The 22,648-nt window shown below is 44.9% G+C and overlaps 2 protein-coding genes across 2 annotated transcripts in view; both read left to right on the top strand.

Annotated features, from left to right (window-relative positions):
• The window catches only part of LOC311342791 (brevican core protein-like), a gene marked incomplete at its 5' end in the record, with an annotated part of 62,929 nt that overhangs the window by 6,000 nt on the left and 34,281 nt on the right, over positions 1–22,648 (top strand). The gene's annotated exons all lie outside the window — the stretch shown is intronic.
• Positions 2,584–21,175, top strand: LOC311343895 (uncharacterized protein; the record flags this gene model as incomplete). Its single annotated transcript, XM_084468866.1, has 8 exons — positions 2,584–2,647; positions 3,531–4,922; positions 8,252–9,334; positions 9,440–9,937; positions 10,664–10,747; positions 13,808–19,165; positions 19,349–20,275; positions 21,120–21,175. The coding sequence occupies 8 exons, from the start codon at positions 2,584–2,586 to the stop codon at positions 21,173–21,175; spliced, it is 9,462 nt and encodes a 3,153-aa protein (XP_084324992.1).

Below are 22,648 nucleotides of genomic sequence, written 5' to 3'. Positions count from 1 at the left end.
GTAGTTTTGCCTGGAACCGGGCTTTGGCCACGCTGAACTATGATCTAATGTGGGAAAGACTTGGCTACCCCGCCCTTGGATCCTCCGCGTCTTTGCATCTCCGTATACAATCACTCACACATACTTACACACACACACACACACACACACACGCACACACACTCACTGTTGTTTTTCTTTGAGTAGTTTAGAGTATTTTATGTGGTGGACTGGTCTAGCAGTCCACAGTGGTCTTTCTGGTCTTCTGACCTCACTTTGGTTTTCCCGCCTGTTGCCATAGCGACATAATTTGGCCAAGGGGCGGGTGATATCATAATGCTAAGCCCTATGGCGTCTCTGCGCCAAATGAACCAGCTCATTTGAGGAGAAGCAACTACTAAGCTAAATATTCCCAAGCTGTTCATATTATTTTATTGTATTTAATTATTTGAGGCTAGCCCAAATCGATTCCGTAACTTTGCACCAACTCTCATTAAACTTCTGAAACTTGCTGTTTCATAAAATCCATAATGGCCTGCAGGATTTACAAATTGACGACGGCTACCATTTTAAGATGTTCAATTTGCTTGCAATGTTATTTGTGTACGCATGCAATCATAGTGCAAGGCATGGTTTTAGAGCGGTACCACATATTCATCTAAACTAGACATTTTCCTGAGGGAAAAAAAAAGTAAATGAACCATTTCAAAAAAGCCTCAGGTTACATTTCATGGTTGATCCTATGTTGGTTAAAGCAGACTAATCTCCCCAAATGTCAGTGTCTCTTCCTAATCACAGCCCTCCAGGGGCAACGACGACTGAAACAAGCCACTGACCGGAATAGCAGCGGTTACAAATACCCCACCTGTCAGCATTTATAGCCTCACTATCTACCCTACCTCCACTCCTTTATCCTCTCATTTCCGCTGTCACACTTTGTCCTTCCTCTGTCACTCTCACTCGCACTTATCAGAGCAGACGGTTGGATAATGGACAAAGCTACTACTGGACGTCTAAATTCAGTCATCCCCGGTGACCTGTGACCCCGCCCTTTCCATCTTAACAAATGAGGGGTCGGACAGATAAGCCTGCCCCCCCCCCCCCCGTCAGGCCAGTTACGGCTAACTCTGTTGGTGATAAGTCTCCACGGGGTTCAGAGGGCATAAAAACAGCCCCCCCCCCCCCCCCCCCACAGTGGAGGGCCCCCCCCCCACCGCCAGCCCTCATGCTGATGTTGTATTTACTCCTGCCTAAGTGCTCCTCTCCTTGTATCTCTCTTTGTCTTTTACTGCAACACAATTCTTCATTTCCTGGCCTCACTATGGAGGAGAAAAAAAAAAAGGGGGCTGGCGATGTAAACACAAGTCACTTAAGACGGCGCACAGCGAAAAAGAGCGGAGAAGGGGGGCGTGGTCCAGAGGGCAGATGAGGATAATTACTTTCTGATTGGTCCTCTGTACTTGCCAGAAAGAAAACAAAGGCCCCAGTAACTGCAACAGCACCAACAAAAAAAAAAGAAGGAATAACAAAAAAAAAAAGTCAGTGAGATAATGCACTACTTTGAACAGTACAAGGTTCTATTTTTCTTGCGAAGGAAAAAGTGGCGCGCACCTTACATCAGAGATAGTCACACAGAGAAGGAGGGCCGGTGCGTAATGGTCCACAGCTGGGCTGTCTGCTTTACACAATCTGACGCCACAGTGGAGTGTCCTCACGTAACCCCTCTATACTACTGTTTATTATGGCCAGAAGTAACAGTGAGAGAGAGAGGCAGAGGGAGGGAGGGGGGGGGGGGGGGGGAAAGGATGCAGAGAGTGAGTGACCTTTATGGGAAGAAGTACGAAAGCTTAAGAGGGGAATCTAGGTTATGCCATGAAATGGGTAACTGTGCCATTGGATACGGTCCTATGAACTCTCCTCATTTGGATGATAGTGTGTTGAGTTCAAGGCAGCTGACAGTCCCGGCTGAGAAGCTGAACTCAACAGCTGTCCAGATGCTGCCGGACCACAGAAGGCACACTAGTGAACTCAACTTTATTGAAAACCAACACAGTAGATTCATTAAAGGTTTAATCAATGCTTTCAGTCTAAAAGTAAGAAAACTAAAATGTCCCTTGTATAATAATTGCCTTCCGTCAACCAGCAGTGATAATCTGAGCCAATCTGGGCATGATTAAAAGGCAAAATAGTGAACATAAGAACTATACTAGCTTGACAGAGTGACTTTAAGAGCCAGCAGTTATTCTTCCAAACGTTGTCATTATTGAAAAGGCGCAGAAACGATTTCTGGGAAACAGAGAGCAGTTGAGCTCTGGGGATTAATTGGTTAGTATCGTTTCTAACTATTTCTCTCTCGTTGAATTTGTGTCACACGGTATGACTTCATGTTAATGCTTGTGGTATAAACCCCACGAGGGAATGACAAATTGCATATCATAGGGTTTTTATACATTAATGTTTCTGTTTGTGTTCATGCCCATTACTGTCTTTGGCGATTATTCAATTGATATGATTCATAAACAGCTTCCCGGGAGTCAAGTGAACTTGCTTGTTCAATAAATCATTTGTGAAATACAGTGTAACATGAGCGGAACCTTATTCGAAATGACGATGATGATCATCTTGTTCATCGGGTGCAGTTCCTTTGTCCCGTTCTTTGGTCACTGCAGTGACAGGCTGTTGATTTTGTACAAAACCGTTGGGTGTATGTTGGGGTGTTCTTGCTGGTTGCTATGGGGTTGCTATGCAGTAAGTTTGCTGTTCTGGGCAGTTGGTCGGGTGTTTGGGGCGGTTGCTAGGTTGTTTTGAGCAGGTCAGGTGGTCAGGTGTTGTAAGCAGTTGAATTGGTACTCTGGGTAGTTGCTAGGGTGTTCTGCTTGGTTGCTAGGGTGTGTCGCTAGACAGTTGTTGGCCTGTTCTGGGTGTTTTTTTTAGAGTGTTCTAGGTTGTTGCTAGGGTGTTTGTGGTGGTTTTTAAGGTATTCTGGGCAGTTGTTAGGGCGTTGTTAGGGTGTTGCTAGGGTAAGATACGTATGCATGCGTATGTTTTGGTATGTGCATCTATATCAGTGTACGTATGGAAACGTATGTTTGTATGTATGTATACATTTGTTCGCGTGTGTTTATGTATGTGTAAATCTGATTGTGTATGTCTGTTTGCGTGTTTCTGTTTCTAGAGTATGTCTGAACCAATATATATATAATGTATAATAACCAGCCTGTATCCGACCTCAACTTTTCTGTTGTTGCTTGCCCTTTGTTAACACCTGTGTCCCTTTGACGGTTGATTACAATGTATGTGTATAGAAACCTTTTATAGTGCAATATAATCTTGAAAGGTATGTAAACTACTTCTTAGATGGTCCATATGAGCAATAAGCTCATCATGCTGAACAATTTGATGCTTAATATGTGGACGTAAGCGCAAATTTGCAGAGAGGTTCTGAATGAAAACATTTTTCTAGGTTTCAATGTTACCCAATGTAATGACTTATTCACACCTTTTCACCTAGTGAAATACCGTCTCTCTGTGTCTCTTTGTCTTGTGATCAGGACGGAAAGAGAGGATCCACCAGACCTCCATTTTGGACATGTCTCTACTCGGACTGACCACAACCTCGCCCGAGGAGCCATCGACCACCGGCGCCCCGCCCAGCTCGACCACCACCACCACCCTGTCCCCGGTGGAGGGCCGCACCTCCGCCCCGGCGCCTGGCTCAGCATCAGCCGAGGAGGAGGAGAAGTCTGGGGAGTCGTCCTCCATGTTCTCCACCAGCATGGCGCCGCCGCGTCCCACTCCTTCGGGCGCTGAGGTCATGGAAGAGCTCCTGGTCACCACCGCCGCCGTGCCACTCACCACCGCCACCGCCACGGACGATGACGCCACCATCGCCGAGACCGCCAAGACCGCCACACTCGTTTACGGCGTTGACGACTCCGAACGCGGGACCGTCTCTCCGGCGGCATGGGCAACATCAGAAAGCAGTCTCGGTTCAGACGCCACCGCCGGCGTCTACACCCATGACACAGAGACGGAGCGCCTTTCCTGGCCCACCGAGGAACCAGACGATCATGAGGTGATTCGGGTGGGCACCGTGCAACCGCACATCCTCTTAGAGCAAGCCCCCACCGGCACGGAACCCATGTTCGCCGTCGGGAAGACGGAGGAGACGGTCCTCGAACCAGGAGTCACCACGGAGATGACCGGGCTCTATGACACTCTCACTACAGACACCGCCGAGGGGACCTCAGAGGAGCTGGTCGGCTTCACCGAATCAACCACAACAATCCCAGAGACGTATTGGCCGGACTCCCAGGATTATAGTCCAGACCCCTTTGATGATATCGAGGCTGGGATACCTCTGGAGGCACCGCCGCCATTTGAATCGTCACAGGCTGGCCAGGAGGAGCACTTAGCCTCAACTGAAGCCCCTACTGTACCCCCTACAGAGGACACTTTTATGTGCAACACAATACCAGGCACCGAGGGGGACGCCGAGTGGGACACCACCACCGCCCAAGTGCCGCCCACCACACCGTCACCCGGCGAGGACGTTGGAACGCCAGTGGAAGACGACGTGACCATCACGGCTACCATGACGACGACACCACAGCTTCCGGGCGTGACGTCAAGGACACCTCACTCCGAACACACTCCGACCGACCCCACTGCCGTCGTGGACAGCGAACCCCCCAGTGACGATCGGGTCACGTCTGCGTCAAGCGTCCACGTGTTCGATGAGTCCCAGGCTCTGGTTCCAGATTCCGGCTCACAGGACCTGACGGGAGACGAGGAAACAGCGACGGCCATCGATGCAGAGTACCTGACATCTTCTACCAGAGCCTCCACCACGGTGCACCCGACGCAGGCTGCAGGGGCTCTTGTGCCCGAGGGACAAACTGCCCAGCTCACCACTGAAGAGCAGAAACAGGAGCTGGATGCAGGTCAGTGTCATGCTAAACTTAAGTATTTTGTTTTATATGCAAGTATTCATCTCTATATTATTTTACTTGGGTGATTTGTTACAATTCTCCTCTGTATGCTGAGTTTAAATGCTGCACCGCTGTGAGGGAAAAGAGGTAGTAAGAATTCCAACATACACAAAAAGATAAATATTGCAAACTGATGTTAGATTACGTAAATGTTTTTTTCCTATACAAGTATCTGACTGGATGTGTTTTAGGCATTAGTCACCGATATAATGAAAGCGATAAGGTTTTTTTAATGTAATGTTTCTGATGTAAAGTAATGCTGTATTCCACTGAAATGGATAAGTGTATTCATTGATTTATATAGTGATATTCAATAATAGAAAAAACAACTATGAATATTCAAATTCAAAGGAATGATCCTGTGATTTGAGTTCAGGCAACACACACAGCACAGCAGCTGTGTGGTTTTTAAACATTTATTTTTTCCGTTGGTCTGAACATCAGACATTGCTGACACGATGACTCACTCCCTGTCCCTAAAGAGCATCTCTCGTGTTTCGAGGAAAGGAGTGGACTGAAATTGTAGGGTTTCGTGGAATGACCTGGTAATTTGGCCATGTCTCTAGAGCATTTGGCAGTAATTGCTGCTAGTATAGCTGTTAGGTGAGGTGATCTGGAATCCCAACAACATATATATGGGAATGTGTATGCCCATGTGTAGGGATATGTCGCTTTGCTTGATGGCAATCTTCTGATTAACGTGGAGAAATGTGGCCAATATTGTCTGTGAGACGTGTTTGTGTGTGTGTGTGGGGGGGGGGGGGGGGGGGGTTGAGCATCTTAAATGACTAATGTATAAAATATGGACTGTGCATCTACGCCAATAGGAGGCCTAATGACAGCACAAACCGGCAATGGAAAAAAAAGGGGGGTGTTGGCATTGTACCTGAGTGAGCACAGATGACAGTCTTGGGCACGTTTCAGACTGGACACCACCTCATCGTTGATGTCATGGCTAGCACAGACTCTCCCCTCACTGTGAAGAGAGCCCAGGGCCACCTGGCTAACAAGCATGATTGTAGCTTTTTATTTTTTACTGCCGCACAGTGTGCTGTAGGCACAGCAAAGACGTTGGGACACGTCTCCTTAACCCGTTGGTCAGTGTGTCGGGTACCTACACGTAGTGTTTAGGTGCCGCATCGTTTGCAAGGGAAGAATTAATGTTTAGAAAGTTGGCTTTCTCAATAGGGCGGGGTGTTTGTGATCAATGGAGAAATGTGGCAATGCAGTTTTATGTACACAGTGCTAATCTATGACACATTAACGGCCTGCTGAATGTTGACACAAAAAGGACTTGTTGACCGAATTTATTGCAGCACCATGGGCAGAGTTGTCAACAATATTATACTTGGAGAATGGAACATTTGTTAACTAGCGGAGCCACCCCACCTAGTCCTGATTTCGTGAGGGAATAGAGCAGACGGAGTGCCATGCACAATGCCTCCATGACCTGAAAAGGGAAGCCTCCCCATACGGCAGAGCGCTTTGATAACCACAGAATGATGATCTGTTGTGAGCAGACGTGTTCTTTAGCAACACAGGCTTTGTTGAGCATGGATATAGGAGCAGGTTGAGGGATGCTATACTGAAACAACACCATGCTCATATGATTCATCTCTTATTTTATTGTTGCTATGTGCATGCGTGGGTGAATGTATGTGTGTGCGTGCGCCTGTGGGTGTGGTTCTCTCCTTTGTAGTGTATACAACTCAATCTACTCGATGTGCATTTGATAATCAGTGTGTTGTAACATATGTTTTCCTCGCTGCATTATTTTTGTATTTGGATTATAAACATACGTTGCATATATATCCGACAAAGAGATATCAACCCCCAGAGAATCGACATTGGTTTGGTGTTGGTTGTTGAATGTTCTGAATGTGCAGTGAGCATGTCATTTATGTCGTACATTCTCTAACGTTGAGTTCCCAGGCCAGCACGGTTTCGACCAGGTGTATGCATTTCCAGTGGTGGGCCACTGCAGGTGTTCCCCCGGCCAACCAGTAATCTGGGTGAATCACTACTTGTGGGAAACAGAAGGAGATGGCAGACACAGAGAGGGAAGGGACAGAGAGACCTGGTCAAATAGAGAAAATCGTGAGAAAAAGACATAAAGGGAAAAGAGAAGGAAAAAGAAAGATAGATTGTTTAGGAAGCAAGGTTGCTTGTTTATCGTTGTATGTAAGCAGTTGTCCGCTCCTGTTGTTGTTTGAACTGCGAAATGTAAACATTAACAAACAAATGCAGCCTCGCAATACCAGTTTGCTTGCTCACATGCTGTGATGTAGACATCCGCACGGCATTTCGTATGCCGCCTGCCACACACACACCGACACACACACACACACACACACACACCAACACACATACACACACACACACACATGGATGTGTCAGAGCAGCAACTAAACCTTTGACTCTCCAATGAGCTGATATTTTTTGTGGCGAGTGAAAACAAACAAAACAAAAAAGGACGGGTTTAAGGGAGCAGGTGAATTTATAGTTTCCAGAAGTCAGTATTTGCGTGGGCGAGGATGCTTCTCTCTGCGGAGCTGCTCAGCTCGGACCGCACAGAGCGGTGTCTCAGGTCCCCTCAAGCTGCGTCGTGAGGGGGGAGGGGGGGGAGAGAGGATGTCTGCCTTTGCTCAGGGCCGTAGCTGTGCCTCGGCCTCTCCACAGGGGACCGTGGGGTCGTTTCAAAGCACGGCAGGCGTTAACCTCTCATAAGCCAGCGTGTACTCGATTCTCAAGTCTGTGAGGGACACCAAAAAGTGCAATATTTCCATCTGTGGCAGTGGTGGGGTGTTATGTTGTTTTGGTTTGAGGCAAAACATGAGATAATAAGCACTGAATGAGCAGCTTGACGGTCATTTATGGTCTCAACTCGTCTTTTGTAGAATTAAATATCTCTGTGATAACTCTTGCCTTAAAGCTTCTTGAAATTGTTGATATAACTCATTTGATTGATTGGCCTCTTGATAACACTTTATTTTTGGGTTCTCTGAATTATGGTGTGGAGGGAGAGCTATTGCTTGAAAATGTTTTCATTGTGAATCTTTTACATGATTCTTTTTTAAGGATTTGAAATGTTCGGCCAAATTGGTTCATGAAACATAGATAACTGATGTAGCTGATTCTTTCTGGCTTAATTGGCTCAATTCTGAAACAATTATTTCACTTTTTATGTTACAGCCATTTACATGATGGAAACATATAGCAAATAGATGAGTCATATAGCTCATCAAATAATTGTAACAGCTTATCCATACTCTTTGTTTTAGGTGAGGAGCTCCAGGCCCCTGTCAGCCCTGTGATACCAGATGAGAGCAGCTCTTTCTCAGGGGACGCTGAGACCATTAGTAGCGCTGGAGCCTCAGATGTCATCTCATACACTGCTGTCTCCCCCACATCCAAACCAATCCCAGATTTGGCCGGTTACGATGTCACTGGTGTTCCAAATGTGGAACCAACACCCCCTCAACTTCCGGAAGTGGTTGACTTGTTAACAACACAGGGCCCTGTACCGATAGATAAGACCACTGTATCAGCATCAACAATGGAGGACATGGTTCGATCCCAGGCCACACAAGGAGCTGCAGCTATCACAACCGCCACAGAGGCCACAGAGGTATTTAGTGAGGCCACACCTTCCCCTTCCGATTCAACAGCTACACGAACACCATCTGTGGCAGAGAGCTCTGCAGTGTCCGGAGAAAGCGATTCGTCGGCTCCCTCGACGTTGCCTCATGAAGGATCTACCACTGTCAGCACGCCATCATCACACAGAGAGTTTGGCTTTTCAGTAGCTACACCCACCATTGTCAAAAGTGACTCAGAAGTTAGTCAGACAGAGTTGTCTAGTGTCCGGGTTTCTAGTTCCGCCACCACCGGACTAAACACAGCCACAGATAGAGACGAGCCCACAGAGGGAAACTGGAGCACATCTGCTGCTTCAGCTGTACAGACCACTACATCATCCTCTTCACAGACTGTAGCCTCTCCCACCTCTGACTCAACAACAAAAACAACAATCACAGAAGACCCGGCCCATGAAACCCAAACCTTGATGGGAGCTTTCACAACCACATTGAATCCTTCGATGACAAATGGACCAGATTCTGCCGAAGAGAGAATCAGTACTGAGAAGGACACAGTTACACAGGCAAGCCCTGAAACACCTCAAGCTCATACCACAGGGGAGTATTCAGACAGTACAGTAAAACCACCCAGCCAAATGCCCCCTAGACCAGACAAAGATAACTCAGGGGATCAAACACCTGACATGTTTACAACTGGCCCTACATTGTCCACGAGAGGACAGATTTCTCTGGAGTCCACAGTGTATTCAGGTTTAAGAACTACAGGTACACCGGATAAAGTAACAGCACAGTCAAACAAAACCACAGTGTCAGATAGAGTAGTTGTCATTGATGATTCAGGATCTTCCTCACCCTCATCGGTCTCTTTAGCTGAGGAAACCACAGAAGCAGTTAAGACTGTCGGTCCCACAGGGGAGTCCATTGAAACAACTGCATCTCCTCTGTACAGTGTCATTGAAACACTGAAGACAACAATGTCATCGTTGACCGACTATTTCATCCAATACACAACACAGGATACCTCAACAATTTCACAATCAATGGAGATAAAAACGGAGACCCCTAGCAATGAGACAACCAAACCCGTTAGTACAGTAACAGCCGATGGGGAAGTGGAGCAGACCGCAAAACCAGAGAGTGAAGAAGAGCCAACTGCAAGTGCAATCAAAGACATGGACATATCTGAGCAACCAGACATCACACTGGCCGCGTCAAGAGAGATGGACAGCTCTAAAGACCCAGCCACTGACATGTTTACCACAGAGACTGGGATAGCTTCTTCTTACAATACTGGGACAACAACAGTTTCACCCGAGGGGAGAAAATCTACTTCTCCCGCCACTGTTGAGGCCGTTGAGGAAAAAGAGAGTGCTGTCACAGTTAAGACAGAAAGCTCCTCATTCTTGCCTTCAACCGACAAGACAGTTATTCGTCATGGTGTAACAGACACAACAGAAGGGGGTTCAGGTGGAACTCTAGATATTTTGACACAGACCTCTACGGACACACCTACATCTTCCCTAGCAAGCACAGAGGGACTGTCCAAAAAGTTACCTACTATTAATATTGGACACGAGTCAAGCTCTGTTACAACAACAGAGGAGTACACATCAACAGAATCCAATGAAATGACTGACAGTTCAAGGACACCATCTCCAGCTTCCTCATTGTACAGTACTGAGTCACCCACATCAATCTTTTCTGAGTCTCAACACAGCTTCACAACAAGTGATTCTAAGACATTTTCTGTTACACCAGGAGATAGTTCAGTTTTGTCCTCAACTCTTGGAGCGAGCTCAAGTGACAAAACATATGATATGTCCACACAAGAAACTGTCACTGTAACATTATCCTCCATGTCAAGTACAGATGACCCAGACAAAGAAGCAGCTGCCGTTACAATATCTACCACTTCAGCATCTTCGTCCTTCCTCTCTGAAAAAGTAACATCAACACCAACTGAGACAAGTTCTGAGATAACCTTTACAGAAAAAGACAGCTCAGTAGAAAAAGCTAATGTTACATCGGAGACTGTACCTAGGACAGCCTCCTCTGTGTTTAGTACTGAGAAACCAACCATGTTCCCTTCTGAAGAACAGGAGAGTGCTGTCACAGCTCTGAAAGGAACGTTTTCTCTATCGCCTGTAACAGAGAAGAAAGAACAAGAAGGTGGTTCAGGTGAAGGAACACTTGATATGTTTACACCTACCTCCCCTGACAGACCTACATCTTCCATGGGCAGCTCAGAAGAACTGTCCACAAAATCACCTACGGTTGAAACATCTATTGGACCAGAGACAAGTTTCATTACAACAGGGGAGGAGGATACCTCTATATCCAATGTTTCAACCAAAGAGACTGTAACAGTTACTGCAACATCTTTGTTCAGCACAGAAAAAGCATCAGTGACATTTGAATCCCATGAAACAGCTGATAGTACAAGAACAACACCATCTCCAGACTCTTCTCTGTACAGCACTGAGAGACCAACATCAATCTCCTCTGAGTCTCAACACAGTTTCACAACGAGTCAATCTAAGACATTTTCTGTCACACAAGAAGAGAGTTCAGTTTTGTCCTCAACTCTTGGAGCAAGCTCAAGCGACAAAACTTCCGATGTGTCCACACAAGAGACTGTTATTGTAACATCATCCTCTGTGTCAAGTACAGATGATCCACAAAAGAAAGCAGCTTCTGTTACAATATCTACCACTTCTGCATCTCCCTCATTTTCCACTGAAAAAGCTACCGCCATCTCAAGTGAACAATCAGAACAGACAAGTACAGATATATCTCAAGGCAGTGAGACCTCAGCTAGCACATCCTCCTCTTTGTTAAGTACTGAGAAACCGACCATGTTAACCTCTGAAGAACAGGAGAGTGCAGTCACAGTTCAGACTGAAAAGTCATCAGTCTCGCCTGTCACAGAGAAGACAGAGGTGAGTGCTGGTCTAACATCTACAGAAGAAGGTGGTTCAGGTGAAGAAAGTCCTGATATGTTTACACCTACTTCTCCTGACATACCTACATCCTCCCTGGGCAGCACAGAAGAACCATCCACAAAGTCAACTCCCATTGAAACATCTATTGGACCAGAGACAAGCTTCATTACAACAACAGGGGAGGAGGACTCTGGGGAAATAATATCTGATGTTTCAACCAAAGACACTGTAACTGATACTGCAATGTCTTTGTTCAGCACAGAGAAACCATCAGTGACATTTGAATCCGATGAAACAGCTGACAGTATAAGGACAACACCATCTCCTGCCTTTTCCCTATACAGCACTGAGAGACCAACATCAATCTCCTCTGAGTCTCAACACAGCTTCACAACGAGTCAATCTAAGACATTTTCGGTCACACCAGAAGAGAGTTCAGTTTTGTCCTCAACTCTTGGAGCGAGCTCAAGCGACAAAACATCCGATGTGTCCACACAAGAGACTGTTACTGTAACATCATCCTCTGTGTCAAGTACAGATGATCCACAAAAGGAAGCAGCTTCTGTTACAATATCTACCACTTCTGCATCTCCCTCATTTTCCACTGAAAAAGCTACCGCCATCTCAAGTGAACAATCAGAACAGACAAGTACAGATACATCTCAAGGCAGTGAGACCTCAGCTAGTACATCCTCCTCTTTGTTAAGTACTGGGAAACCAACCATGTTACCCTCTGAAGAACAGGAGAGCGGAGTCACAGTTCAGACAGAAAAGTCATCAGTCTCGCCTGTCACAGAGAAGACAGAGGTGAGTGCTGGTCTAACATCTACAGAAGAAGGTGGTTCAGGTGAAGGAACTCCTGATATGTTTACACCTACCTCTCCTGACATACCTACATCCTCCCTGGGCAGCACAGAAAAACCGTCCACAAAGTCAACTCCCATTGAAACATCTATTGGACCAGAGACAAGCTTCATTACAACAACAGGGGAGGAGGACTCTGGGGAAATAATATCTGATGTTTCAACCAAAGACACTGTAACTGATACTGCAATGTCTCTGTTCAGCACAGAGAAACCATCAGTGACATTTGAATCCGATGAAACAGCTGACAGTATAAGGACAACACCATCTCCTGCCTCTTCCCTGTACAGCACTGAGAGACCAACATCAATCTCTTCTGAGTCTCAACACAGTTTCACAACGAGTCAATCTAAAACATATTCTGTTACACCAGAAGATAGTTCAGTTTTGTCCTCAACTCTTGGAGCAAGTTCAGGTGACATAACATCCGATGTGTCCACACAAGAAAGTGTTACTGTAACATCATCCTCCGTGTCAAGTACAGATGATCCACACAAAGAGGCAGCTTCTGTTACAATATCTACCACTTCTGCATCTCCCTCCTTTTCCACTGAAAAAGCTACCGCCATCTCAAGTAAGCAACCGGAACAGACAATTAAAGATATATCTCAAGGCAGTGAGACCTCAGCTAGCAAATCCTCCTCTTTGTTAAGTACTGAGAAACCGACCATGTTACCCTCTGAAGAACATGAGAGTGCAGTCACAGTTCAGACAGAAAAGTCATCAGTCTCGCCTATCACAGAGAAGACAGAGATCAGTTCTGGTCTAACATCTATAGATGAAGGTGGTTCAGGTGATGAAGCTCCAGACATGTTCTCTCAGACATCTGCTGTTACAACTGTATCTTCCCTGGCAAGCACAGAGGGACCGTCCACAGTGTCATCGGAAACTGCATTGGAATTTTCAACAGAGGAGGGCTCTGGTGAACTTATATCTGACGTTTCTACCAAAGAGACTGAAACAGAATCATCAACACCAACGTTCAGCACAAAGAAACCATCAGTGACAACAGAATCCCAAGAAACAATTGACAGTTCAAGGCCAACATCATATCCAGCTTCCTCGCTATACAGCACTGACACTCCCACAAGTCAATCAAAGACAGTCTCTGTTACACCAGAAGATAGTTCAGTTTCATCTTCAACCCTTGAGGAGGGCTCGGATGTTCAAACATTTGATGTGTCCACACAAGAGACTATTACTATCACATCATCCTCTGTGTTGAGTACAAAGGTGCCAGAAAAAGAAGCAGCTGCTATTACAATATCTACCACTTCTGCATCTCCCTCCTCTTCAACTGAAAAAGCTACCGCTATCTCAAGTGAGCAACCAGAACAGACAAGTACAGATATATCTCAAGGCAGTGAGACCTTAGCTAGTACATTCTCCTCTTTGTTGAGTACTGAGAAACCGACCATGTTACCCTCTGAAGAACAGGAGAGTGCAGTCACAGTTAAGACGGAAAAGTCATCAGTCTCGCCTATCACAGAGAAGACAGAGATGAGTTCTGGTCAAACATCTATAGATGAAGTTGGTTCAGGTGATGAAGCTCCTGACATGTTCTCTCAGACATCTGCTATTACAACTGTATCTTCCCTGGCAAGCACAGAGGGACCGTCCACAGTGTCATCGGAAACTGCATTGGAATTTTCAACAGAGGAGGGCTCTGGTGAACTTATATCTGATGTTTCTACCAAAGAGACTGAAACAGAATCATCAACACCAACGTTCAGCACAAAGAAACCATCAGTGACAACAGAATCCCAAGAAACAATTGACTGTTCAAGGCCAACAGCATATCCAGCTTCCTCGCTATACAGCACTGACACTCCCACAAGTCAATCAAAGACAGTCTCTGTTACACCAGAAGATAGTTCAGTTTCATCTTCAACCCTTGAGGAGGGCTCGGATGTTCAAACATTTGATGTGTCCACACAAGAGACTGTTACTCTCACATCATCCTCTGTGTTGAGTACAAAGGTGCCAGAAAAAGAAGCAGCTGCCGTTACAATATCTACCACTTCTGCATCTCCCTCCTCTTCAACTGAAAAAGCTACCGCTATCTCAAGTGAGCAACCAGAACAGACAAGTACAGATATATCTCAAGGCAGTGAGACCTTAGCTAGTACATTCTCCTCTTTGTTGAGTACTGAGAAACCGACCATGTTACCCTCTGAAGAACAGGAGAGTGCAGTCACAGTTAAGACGGAAAAGTCATCAGTCTCGCCTATCACAGAGAAGACAGAGATGAGTTCTGGTCAAACATCTATAGATGAAGGTGGTTCAGGTGATGAAGCTCCTGACATGTTCTCTCAGTTGTCTGCTGTTACAACTGCATCTTCCCTGGCAAGCACAGAGGGACTGTCCACAGTGTCATCGCAAACTGCAGTGGATATTTTAGATCAGACAGTGATGCCATCAACCGATGTTGTCTCAGATATCACAAAGACAAGTTCTATAACAAGCCCTCAAAGTATAGCATTAACAGAGCCATCCAAAGAACCTGCCATGCTGGAATCTACCCCTTTCTCTTCTGGATCAAGCATAGAGCCGGACACAGCAGCAGTATCTACATCTACAGAAGCTTCAGGGGACCTAACTTCTAATATTTTTACAAAGTTATCCTTAATTGTATCGACCACCATTTCATCTTTATTCAGTACAGAGAAACCTTCAGTGACAACAGCAGCAGATAAAGCTATTGAGGGTATAAAATCAACCTTGTCTCCACCTTCCTCACTCTATAGTACAGAGAAACCAGCATTCACGACAGGATTTCAAGAAAGTGTCTCTAAAGATCAAACAACTATTGCAGCAGAGGCTAGTTCCATTTTTGCGACAACAGAGGAGGGCTCTGGTGAATTAACATCTGATGGGACTTCCAAGGAGACTGTAAGAGATTCATCAACATCGACATCTATGTTCACCACAAAGAAACCATCAGTGAAAACAGAATCCCATGAAACAATTGATAGTTCAAGGCCAACAGCATATCCAGCCTCCTCTCTGTACAGCACTGACACTCCCACAAGTCAATCAAAGACAGTCTCTGTTACACCAGAAGATAGCTCAGTTTCATCTTCAACCCTTGAAGAGGGCTCAGATGTTCAAACATTTGATGTGTCCACACAAGAGACTGTTACTATCACATCATCCTCTGTGTTGAGTACAAAGGAGCCAGAAAAAGAAGCAGCTGCTGTTAAAACATCTACCACTTCTGCATCTCCCTCCTCTTCAACTGAAAAAGCTACCGTCATCTCAAGTGAGCAACCAGAACAGACAAGTACAGATATATCTCAAGGCAGTGAGACCTTAGCTAGTACATCTTCCTCTCTGTTAAGTACTGAGAAACCGACCATGTTACCCTCTAAAGAACAGGAGAGTGCAGTCACAGTTAAGACAGAAAAGTCATCAGTCTCGTCTATCACAGAGAAGACAGAGATGAGTTCTGGTCAAACATCTATAGATGAAGGTGGTTCAGGTGATGAAGCTCCTGACATGTTCTCTCAGTTGTCTGCTGTTACAACAGTATCTTCCCTGGCAAGCACAGAGGGACCGTCCACAGTGTCATCGGAAACTGTATTGGAATCTTCAACAGAGGAGGGCTCTGGTGAACTTATATCTGACGTTTCTACCAAAGAGACTGAAACAGAATCATCAATATCAACGTTCAGCACAAAGAAACCATCAGTGACAACAGAATCCCAAGAAACAATTGACAGTTCAAGGCCAACAGCATATCCAGCTTCCTCGCTGTACAGCACTGACACTCCCACAAGTCAATCAAAGACAGTCTCTGTTACACCAGAAGATAGTTCAGTTTCATCTTCAACCCTTGAAGAGGGCTCAGATGTTCAAACATTTGATGTGTCCACACAAGAGACTGTTACTATCACATCATCCTCTGTGTTGAGTACAAAGGAGCCAGAAAAAGAAGCAGCTGCTGTTACAACATCTACCACTTCTGCATCTCCCTCCTCTTCAACTGAAAAAGCTACCGTCATCTCAAGTGAGCAACCAGAACAGACAAGTACAGATATATCTCAAGGCAGTGAGACCTTAGCTAGTACATCCTCCTCTTTGTTAAGCACTAAGAAACCGACCATGTTACCCTCTGAAGAACAGGAGAGTGCAGTCACAGTTAAGACGGAAAAGTCATCAGTCTCGCCTATCATAGAGAAGACAGAGATGAGTTCTGGTCAAACATCTATAGATGAAGGTGGTTCAGGTGATGAAGCTCCTGACATGTTCTCTCAGTTGTCTGCTGTTACAACTGCATCTTCCCTGGCAAGCACAGAGGGACTGTCCACAGTGTCATCGCAAACTGCAGTGGATATTTTAGATCAGACAGTGATGCCATCAACCGATGTTGTCTCAGATATCACAAAGACAAGTTCTATAACAAGCCCTCAAAGTATAGCATTAACAGAGCCATCCAAAGAACCTGCCATGCTGGAATCTACCCCTTTCTCTTCTGGATCAAGCATAGAGCCGGACACAGCAGCAGAATCTACATCTACAGAAGCTTCAGGGGACCTAACTTCTAATATTTTTACAAAGTTATCCTTAATTGTATCGACCACCATTTCATCTTTATTCAGTATAGAGAAACCTTCAGTGACAACAGCAGCAGATAAAGCTATTGAGGGTATAAAATCAACCTTGTCTCCACCTTCCTCACTCTATAGTACAGAGAAACCAGCATTCACGACAGGATTTCAAGAAAGTGTCTCTAAAGATCAAACAACTATTGCAGCAGAGGCTAGTTCCATTTTTGCGACAACAGAGGAGGGCTCTGGTGAATTAACATCTGATGGGACTTCCAAGGAGACTGTAAGAGATTCATCAACATCGACATCTATGTTCACCACAAAGAAACCATCAGTGAAAACAGAATCCCATGAAACAATTGATAGTTCAAGGCCAACAGCATATCCAGCCTCCTCTCTGTACAGCACTGACACTCCCACAAGTCAATCAAAGACAGTCTCTGTTACACCAGAAGATAGCTCAGTTTCATCTTCAACCCTTGAAGAGGGCTCAGATGTTCAAACATTTGATGTGTCCACACAAGAGACTGTTACTATCACATCATCCTCTGTGTTGAGTACAAAGGAGCCAGAAAAAGAAGCAGCTGCTGTTAAAACATCTACCACTTCTGCATCTCCCTCCTCTTCAACTGAAAAAGCAACCGTCATCTCAAGTGAGCAACCAGAACAGACAAGTACAGATATATCTCAAGGCAGTGAGACCTTAGCTAGTACATCTTCCTCTCTGTTAAGTACTGAGAAACCGACCATGTTACCCTCTAAAGAACAGGAGAGTGCAGTCACAGTTAAGACAGAAAAGTCATCAGTCTCGTCTATCACAGAGAAGACAGAGATGAGTTCTGGTCTAACATCTATAGATGAAGGCGGTTCAGGTGATGGAGCTCCTGACATGTTCTCTCAGTCGTCTGCTGTTACAACTGTATCTTCCCTGGCAAGCACAGAGGGGCCATCCACAGTGTCATTGGAAACTGTTGTGGATATTTCTGATCAGACAGTGATGCCATCAACATATGTTGTCTCAGATGTCACAAAGACAAGTTCCATAACAACCCCTCAAAGTTCAACAATACCTGAGCCATCCAAAGTGTCTAGTTATGAGATCTTGGATCATGGTGTTAGCAAAGAACCTGTCATGCTGGAATCTTCCCCTTCCTTTTCTGGATCAAGCACAGAGCCGGACACAGCAAACATATCTACTACTTCTGAAAGAGAATATCCAGTGGACCTGGCTTCTACTATATTTTCTGATGAATCGTTAATTATATCAACAACCATTTCATCTTTGTTCAGCACAGAGAAACCTTCAGTGACAACAGCATCAGATAAAGCTATTGACGCTGTAAGATCAACCTTGTCTGCACCTTCCTCACTCTATAGTACAGAGAAACCAGCAGTCGCAACAGAATCTCAAGAAAGTGTTTCTAAAGTTCTAGTCTCTATTGCAGCAGAGGCTAGTTCCATTTTTGCGACAACAGAGGAGGGCTCTGGTGAATTAACATCTGATGGGACTACCAAAGAGACTGTAACAGATTCATCAACATCAACATCTATGTTCAGCACAAAGAAACCATCAGTGACAACAGAATCCCATGAAACAATTGACAGTTCAAGGCCAACAGAATATCCAGCCTCCTCAATTTACAGCACTGACACTCCCACAAGTCAATCAAAGACAGTCTCTGTTACACCAGAAGATAGTTCAGTTTCATCTTCAACCCTTGAAGAGGGCTCAGATGTTCAAACATTTGATGTGTCCACACAAGAGACTGTTACTATCACATCATCCTCTGTGTTGAGTACAAAGGAGCCAGAAAAAGAAGCAGCTGCTGTTACAACATCTACCACTTCTGCATCTCCCTCCTCTTCAACTGAAAAAGCTACCGTCATCTCAAGTGAGCAACCAGAACAGACAAGTACAGATATATCTCAAGGCAGTGAGACCTTAGCTAGTACATCTTCCTCTCTGTTAAGTACTGAGAAACCGACCATGTTACCCTCTAAAGAACAGGAGAGTGCAGTCACAGTTAAGACAGAAAAGTCATCAGTCTCGTCTATCACAGAGAAGACAGAGATGAGTTCTGGTCTAACATCTATAGACGAAGGCGGTTCAGGTGAAGGAGCTTCTGACATGTTCTCTAAGACGTCTGCTGTTACAACTGTGTCTTACCTCGCAAGCACAGAGGGACCGTCCACAGTGTCATCGGAAGCTTTAGTGGAATTTTCAACAGAGGAGGGCTCTGGTGAACTTATATCTGACGTTTCTACCAAAGAGACTGAAACAGAATCATCAACATCAACGTTCAGCACAAAGAAACCATCAGTGACAACAGAATCCCATGAAACAATTGACAGTTCAAGGACAACAGCATATCCAGCCTCCTCTCTCTACAGCACTGAGACACCCATAAGTCAATCAAAGACAGATTCGGTAACACCAGATGTCACAAAGACAAGTTCCATAACAACCTCTCAAAGTTCAACATTACCTGAGCCATCCAAAGAGTCTGATTATGAGATCTTGTGTTATGGTGTTAGCAAAGAACCTGTCATGCTGGAATCTTCCCCTTCCTTTTCTGGATCAAGCACAGAGCCGGACACAGCAAACATATCTACTACTTCTGAAAGAGAATATCCAGTGGACCTGGCTTCTACTATATTTTCTGATGAATCGTTAATTATATCAACAACCATTTCATCTTTGTTCAGCACAGAGAAACCTGCAGTGACAACAGCATCAGATAAAGCTATTGACGCTGTAAGATCAACCTTGTCTGCACCTTCCTCACTCTATAGTACAGAGAAACCAGCAGTCACAACAGAATCTCAAGAAAGTGTTTCTAAAGTTCTAGTCTCTATTGCAGCAGAGGCTAGTTCCATTTTTGCGACAACAGAGGAGGGCTCTGGTGACTTAACATCTGATGGGACTACCAAAGAGACTGTAACAGATTCATCAACATCAACATCTATGTTCAGCACAAAGAAACCATCAGTGACAACAGAATCCCATGAAACAATTGACAGTTCAAGGCCAACAGAATATCCAGCCTCCTCTCTGTACAGCACTGACACTCCCACAAGTCAATCAAAGACAGTCTCTGTTACACCAGAAGATAGCTCAGTTTCATCTTCAACCCTTGAAGAGGGCTCAGATGTTCAAACATTTGATGTGTCCACACAAGAGACTGTTACTATCACATCATCCTCTGTGTTGAGTACAAAGGAGCCAGAAAAAGAAGCAGCTGCTGTTACAACATCTACCACTTCTGCATCTCCCTCCTCTTCAACTGAAAAAGCTACCGCCATCTCAAGTGAGCAACCAGAACAGACAAGTAAAGATATATCTCAAGGCAGTGAGAACTTAGCTAGTACATCCTCCTCTTTGTTACGTACTGAGAAACCGACCATGTTACCCTCTGAAGAACAGGAGAGTGCAGTCACAGTTAAGACAGAAAAGCCATCAGTCTCGTCTATCACAGAGAAGACAGAGATGAGCTCTGGTCTAACATCTATAGATGAAGGCGGTTCAGGTGAAGGAGCTTCTGACATGTTCTCTCAGACGTCTGCTGTTACAACTGTGTCTTACCTCGCAAGCACAGAGGGACCGTCCACAGTGTCATCGGAAGCTTTAGTGGAATTTTCAACAGAGGAGGGCTCTGGTGAACTTATATCTGACGTTTCTACCAAAGAGACTGAAACAGAATTATCAACATCAACGTTCAGCACAAAGAAACCATCAGTGACAACAGAATCCCATGAAACAATTGACAGTTCAAGGACAACAGCATATCCAGCCTCCTCTCTCTACAGCACTGAGACACCCACAAGTCAATCAAAGACAGACTCGGTAACACCAGATGTCACAAAGACAAGTTCCATAACAACCTCACCTGAGCCATCCAAAGAGTCTAGTTATGAGATCTTGGATTATGATGTTAGCAAAGAACCTGTCATGCTGGAATCTTCCCCTTCCTTTTCTGGATCAAGCACAGAGCCGGACACAGCAAACATATCTACTACTTCTGAAAGAGAATATCCAGTGGACCTGGCTTCTACTATATTTTCTGATGAATCGTTAATTATATCAACAACCATTTCATCTTTGTTCAGCACAGAGAAACCTTCAGTGACAACAGCATCAGATAAAGCTATTGACACTGTAAGATCAACCTTGTCTGCACCTTCCTCACTCTATAGTACAGAGAAACCAGCAGTCACAACAGAATCTCAAGAAAGTGTTTCTAAAGTTCTAGTCTCTATTGCAGCAGAGGCTAGTTCCATTTTTGCGACAACAGAGGAGGGCTCTGGTGAATTAACATCTGATGGGACTACCAAAGAGACTGTAACAGATTCATCAACATCAACATCTATGTTCAGCACAAAGAAACCATCAGTGACAACAGAATCCCATGAAACAATTGACAGTTCAAGGCCAACAGAATATCCAGCCTCCTCAATTTACAGCACTGACACTCCCACAAGTCAATCAAAGACAGTCTCTGTTACACCAGAAGATAGCTCAGTTTCATCTTCAACCCTTGAAGAGGGCTCAGATGTTCAAACATTTGATGTGTCCACACAAGAGACTGTTACTATCACATCATCCTCTGTGTTGAGTACAAAGGAGCCAGAAAAAGAAGCAGCTGCTGTTAAAACATCTACCACTTCTGCATCTCCCTCCTCTTCAACTGAAAAAGCTACCGTCATCTCAAGTGAGCAACCAGAACAGACAAGTACAGATATATCTCAAGGCAGTGAGACCTTAGCTAGTACATCTTCCTCTCTGTTAAGTACTGAGAAACCGACCATGTTACCCTCTAAAGAACAGGAGAGTGCAGTCACAGTTAAGACAGAAAAGTCATCAGTCTCGTCTATCACAGAGAAGACAGAGATGAGTTCTGGTATAACATCTATAGATGAAGGCGGTTCAGGTGATGGAGCTCCTGACATGTTCTCTCAGACGTCTGCTGTTACAACTGTGTCTTACCTTGCAAGCACAGAGGGACCGTCCACAGTGTCATCGGAAGCTTTAGTGGAATTTTCAACAGAGGAGGGCTCTGGTGAACTTATATCTGACATTTCTACCAAAGAGACTGAAACAGAATCATCAACATCAACGTTCAGCACAAAGAAACCATCAGTGACAACAGAATCCCATGAAACAATTGACAGTTCAAGGACAACAGCATATCCAGCCTCCTCTCTCTACAGCACTGACACACCCACAAGTCAATCAAGGACAGACTCGGTAACACCAGATGTCACAAAGACAAGTTCCATAACAACCTCACCTGAGCCATCCAAAGAGTCTAGTTATGAGATCTTGGATTATGATGTTAGCAAAGAACCTGTCATGCTGGAATCTTCCCCTTCCTTTTCTGGATCAAGCACAGAGCCGGACACAGCAAACATATCTACTACTTCTGAAAGAGAATATCCAGTGGACCTGGCTTCTACTATATTTTCTGATGAATCGTTAATTATATCAACAACCATTTCATCTTTGTTCAGCACAGAGAAACCTTCAGTGACAACAGCATCAGATAAAGCTATTGACACTGTAAGATCAACCTTGTCTGCACCTTCCTCACTCTATAGTACAGAGAAACCAGCAGTCACAACAGAATCTCAAGAAAGTGTTTCTAAAGTTCTAGTCTCTATTGCAGCAGAGGCTAGTTCCATTTTTGCGACAACAGAGGAGGGCTCTGGTGAATTAACATCTGATG

The sequence above is a fragment of the Micromesistius poutassou genome (assembly GCF_964030765.1).
Source record: "Micromesistius poutassou genome assembly, chromosome: 5".
Classification (NCBI taxonomy): Eukaryota; Metazoa; Chordata; class Actinopteri; order Gadiformes; family Gadidae; genus Micromesistius; species Micromesistius poutassou.
The sequence above is the reverse complement of the archived record's forward strand: the minus strand, read 5'-3'. Positions and strand labels throughout refer to the sequence as shown.